This window comes from Limulus polyphemus, unplaced genomic scaffold (assembly GCF_000517525.1).
Source record: "Limulus polyphemus unplaced genomic scaffold, Limulus_polyphemus-2.1.2 Scaffold74, whole genome shotgun sequence".
Lineage (NCBI taxonomy): Eukaryota > Metazoa > Arthropoda > Merostomata > Xiphosura > Limulidae > Limulus > Limulus polyphemus.
Genome location: NW_013665684.1, coordinates 64444 through 69214, shown reverse-complemented (window position 1 = coordinate 69214; position 4771 = coordinate 64444). Strand labels below are relative to the sequence as shown.

At 30.5% G+C, this 4771-nt stretch overlaps 1 protein-coding gene across 1 annotated transcript in view; it reads left to right on the top strand.

The window, feature by feature from the left end:
- The window catches only part of LOC106466417 (transmembrane and TPR repeat-containing protein CG4050-like), a 44296-nt gene that overhangs the window by 17654 nt on the left and 21871 nt on the right, over positions 1-4771 (top strand). The window contains exons 6-7 of the mRNA XM_022395110.1: positions 1919-2034; positions 3979-4151. Of these exons, the coding sequence (XP_022250818.1) occupies positions 1919-2034; positions 3979-4151 (289 nt within the window). The remainder of the gene's footprint in view (positions 1-1918; positions 2035-3978; positions 4152-4771) is intronic.

The following is a 4771-nucleotide window of genomic DNA, read 5'->3' as shown; positions in this document are numbered from 1 at the left end:
TGTTTAGGGACAAGAAGGGACCTTCCGGTTCGTGGAGGTCATTAAATTCTAAGAACAGGTTCGCACGAACCGGTGCAAACCGGCTGAATCCCACCACTGGTGATAACCTAATGCATCTGGATAAAAACCATATGATTATCCTCATACTTTTTCCATTCACTAACTGTATGTACCAAGAAGTGCGATTTTTGAAAAAGTTTTTCTTTCTGTCAACAAGAAGATGATTGATTTTTTCTTTCAGTTAACAAGAGGAACAATGTTCCTCCACCATTCTCCTCCAGTTTGAACATTGTCTGTATTTAAGCCTTTATCATGACTACTACTACTTCTGCAACAAAGTAAAATTGTGTGAACAACTAAAATTTGAGACATTTATCCTTGATTTCAAATGTTACCTGTTTTCAGAAGTTGCATTTGTAATGGTTTGGAAGCTGTGTCCATATTTATTTATGTTCAAGATGAATGTTTTTATTATACGTGTGTGTGTGTGTGTGTTTAATATAGCCATAGATGGTTAATTGCACTTTATTTAAATGAGTTGTATAAGATAATGCAGAGAAATATTATTACAATAAGATTGTTAAATGATGTGCAACCAAAGGACACAATATTTGGAAGACAATATCCTTCAATGTTTTCCATGAAAATAAGCACAGCAAAGCATTTGGAACAGCAACAGCCCCTGAATATGACACACACCAATCCAATCTGGAGCAACATTCTCATCTGCAAAGTAGAGGCCATTCTTCTTACAAACTTTTTGTGATAAGAATTGTGACATTGGGAAATAGTGCATGATAGTGACTATTAGAACGAACATTATCAACTTTACATGAAACAGTTTCAAGGGTAGCATGAGACCTAACCAAAATATTGTTCATATAAAGTGCATTTAATCTCAGTACACCAAAAATTAAATGAGGTAAGATTTTATTATTTCATTATTTCTTCAATCAAATTGATAACAAAGCTGAACTTACCCAGTTAACACAGCTAATGAATTAGACAATACATTGTTAATTACAATCAATACTGTTTTCAAATTTGAAGTTAATCAATTTGTCTGAAAGAGATATTTACTAATGAGTATGGATTCTCCTTCCATTGCTACATTTGTCCTACTTGTCTCTGACCAGTCTATAGACAGAATTATTATGTATTCTTTCCCATTCTTGTGCAACACAAATCTGGTATTATCTGATTAAGTAAATCAATGACTTAATCCAGTGTTTCCCAAACTTTTGTCATCTGCACTCCTCCTTTAATAATATGGTTTTTTATGCCCCCCCTATTTTTTAAATGAGTGAAGGAGTGAGTTAAGTGACAAGATATAATACATGAATACACATTAAAATGTTATATATGTTGTAATAATTACTTATAATTTTAATTAATAAAAATTATATTAAAATGCATAATTTTCCATTATTATACTATTGATTCTACCCTAATCTGCTCTCCCCCCTCCCAAGATATCGTTTTCACCCCAACACTTTTGGAAATGCTGCCTTTATCAGTCTCCAAGAGGCCTTTAGAAGTGCTCTATTTGATTTTGGTAAGGCTTTTGTGACCTCTATGATTGTCTAAAACAGTTGTTGCGGCATGACACTGAGCATTATGTTGTATCAGAACAAAGTCTGGACCATTTACACTTTCAAAAGTTCATATGTACTATAAAACTGCTCTTGAGATGAATAATTAGACGGTGGTCATTATATCTGATTAATTTATTGTATATTTTATTGAAGAGAGGCCCTACAATCCATATATATAATTGGATTCAGTGTGAAAAAACCCTTGTAAAAGTATGACCATATGTCAACTGAGAACAGAAATAGTAGGCATACCAATCATGTTCCTATGGTGATCTAAGGGTTAAACATTCTGTTTTGCTAATGTTTTATATGTAAATTTACAGAGTGGACTCCACTCCTCTACTCAGTAATCTATGTTACTGCAGCAACGCTATGTAAGGAACAAGGAATTACAGTTGTGGGGCTTTGTGGCATATATGAAGTGTTTATTGTTCAGAAGGTAAGCTGTGTGGATGCAGCTCTTAATTTATGCACAACATATTAGATTTAGAATAGAATTATTCATATTGTCTAGTTGTATTTTGACACTGGGCATCATTTAGAGCTCCATTATACAACAATTTATCATGTAAATGATAATTCTAACTAATGAGAGTGATTGCAACAATAAAAAGGAAACAGGACAGAACACTTATAGGCTTAGATTTGTCACTATTCTTATGTCTTATGTTAACATATTCACAACTAGTAACTTTCTTGTTTGCAAACAGTGACTAAACTCTCTCTCTTGTTTAAAGAATAGTTTAAGTTTGTGTATTTTTATATTTCTATATTGACAGAAATATGAGAGAATGGTACTTCTTCCATCCCAGAATATAATTGTGATTTTGACATTTTTCTTGATTCCAAAAAAATGACTGTAATTTTTTTCATTTTCACATGTTATTTATGTCTCTCTTAACTGTGAATATATATTAAGATTAACACTGTTTTTTTGTGCTAAGTGTATTGTTTTTGTTACGTTACAATGCATACCTGGTGATTGCAGTTTGTTGCTTGTTTTGTATGTTATGCATTTAGTTATTAGTTGATCAAATTTTTGATCCATTAATAAGCTATTAATCAGAAAAGTTAACACTAGCCCATAAGAAAAGCTTTTCACAATTTTGTATTTGTTTATCAATATAATGTTTTTACATGAATATTCTGTTTTAGTTGATAGTATTGTCAAAAATGTTGTCCTTTTGTGTATTACCTAACAATATATGCCTTAGAGACATTTTGTATTCAAATATAACTCTAATAGCTTGATTTGTAGTACTAATATGAAAATAAACATCATACATAATGGTTATCTCAAATATTTTTAATAAACTATGTATTAAATGGTTAGTTATTGTTTATAAAAGAGTAGTGAAACCTGCTTAAAGAAATTAATATTGATAACACATGCAACACAAGTTATTTTTAGAAATGAAAATTAATTGATGTGCTTCACAATACTCTGGGGAGAAGCTGGGTATACTTAAACTAAAAAATGATGCTTTGGCTCATTATGTAATCTATCATTTTGATGGCATAAGACCAAGTATTATATCTTAAGAGTATTGCATTGCTAAGTCCTTTTTTTTATTAGATTTTTCCAAGCAAAATCATTAAATATTTTTATGGGCTTAACAACAAAAGAGACTAAGATAATTAATAGTCTGATAAAGTATATAAAAATCAGCGATATTTTTTATCCTGTCAATTTTTGTTATTATCCAAATTAAAACTTGGTAACTTTGTTTATCCTTGCTTTGAGTTTCTTATGAGTTGAAATTTTAAATCCTCACTGAGAATATGTTTGTAATATAATAATGGCTTTTTTCATAATCATCTTTTTAAAAAATCATTATTTGCATGTATTATCTGAGTTTGTGTGTTTGCAGTATATAAAACTCAGTGTATAAGTAATGGAGATTATATTAGGATACATAAATATTTTGATTTCTGTTCATTTTGGAACTTTGTTATATTAAACCATTTCCACCACTGAGTTTATTAGCTACAGCTCTCCATCATTTTATTTTGTCTTGTTTTCCAGTAACATTACTTTTTTTTTATATAAAGATTTTCACTCGTTGGTTCTTTTTTAAACTATTATTTGGTCAGTATTCAACTGAATGATGTTTTATAATTTTGTTTTATATGTTACTTTACTGATGTATACATGTACTACTACTTCTACTCCATTTTAAAAGTAGGACTGGCCAGTTTTTCTTTTACTCAATTCAATTTAAGCTTTGTAATTAACTTCATGTATTATTTCTACAAATTCATTTGCATATGTTTGATAAGGGAGTGTGAAGATTTGCATAATACAACTCATTAACATTTCCTCTTCTTCTTTAAACATTTTAACTGATAATATCATTTATCCTAATTTTTTTTATTTTGTCAGCTCCGACTACCAGATCTTCTTTATATTGGCCAAAACATTGTAGCTTCCAAAGCTCAACCTCCACCATGGTTTCGAGAAATGATGCTAAGATTGACAGTTTTAATTTTTAGTGCACTTGGTCTCTTGTTTGTGAGATTTCAAATAATGGGTGCTCAGCTTCCAGTATTTACTAGGTTTGTTATATATACATATTCTGTGCCATACAATTATTATTTTTGCTATTTTTACTAGTAGTTAAGTTTACAAATGCATCATATATGATGATTTAAAATTAAATTTATCAGGTACACATCTGTTACTTAAGACGTTTTATTAAATATACATATTATTGAGCCTCGTTATAGTATTACTGTACTAAGTTTGTTAACAATCGTATGTATAGGCCTAATAATAACGTTACAACTTACAAGTACGCGTGTTTACAACGCAACTTTACTAGCAGACTAGGCGGACTAGGTCTACTAGATCTCTGATGAATCATTTGCCAGCAGGTAAATGTTTTTTTATACAGATTCTTATGATTTTATCTAAATTATCATTATTAAATCTAACTTAGTTATATCATCTACTATAGGCCAAGCGTCCTAGGCCTACGTGTGAGTGCAAATCTGTGCTGAATTATTAGCCAGCGGGTGAACGCTTTTTCTACAGATTCTTATCTAAATAATTACGTTAATCTGTTATTGTTATACCTAAGGTTAGATCATCTATATACATAGCTCTAGGCCCCTAGATCTATATAATTAATATTGTTGCGTCAGCGAGTCACATGACAACTATGACGCAACGTTTC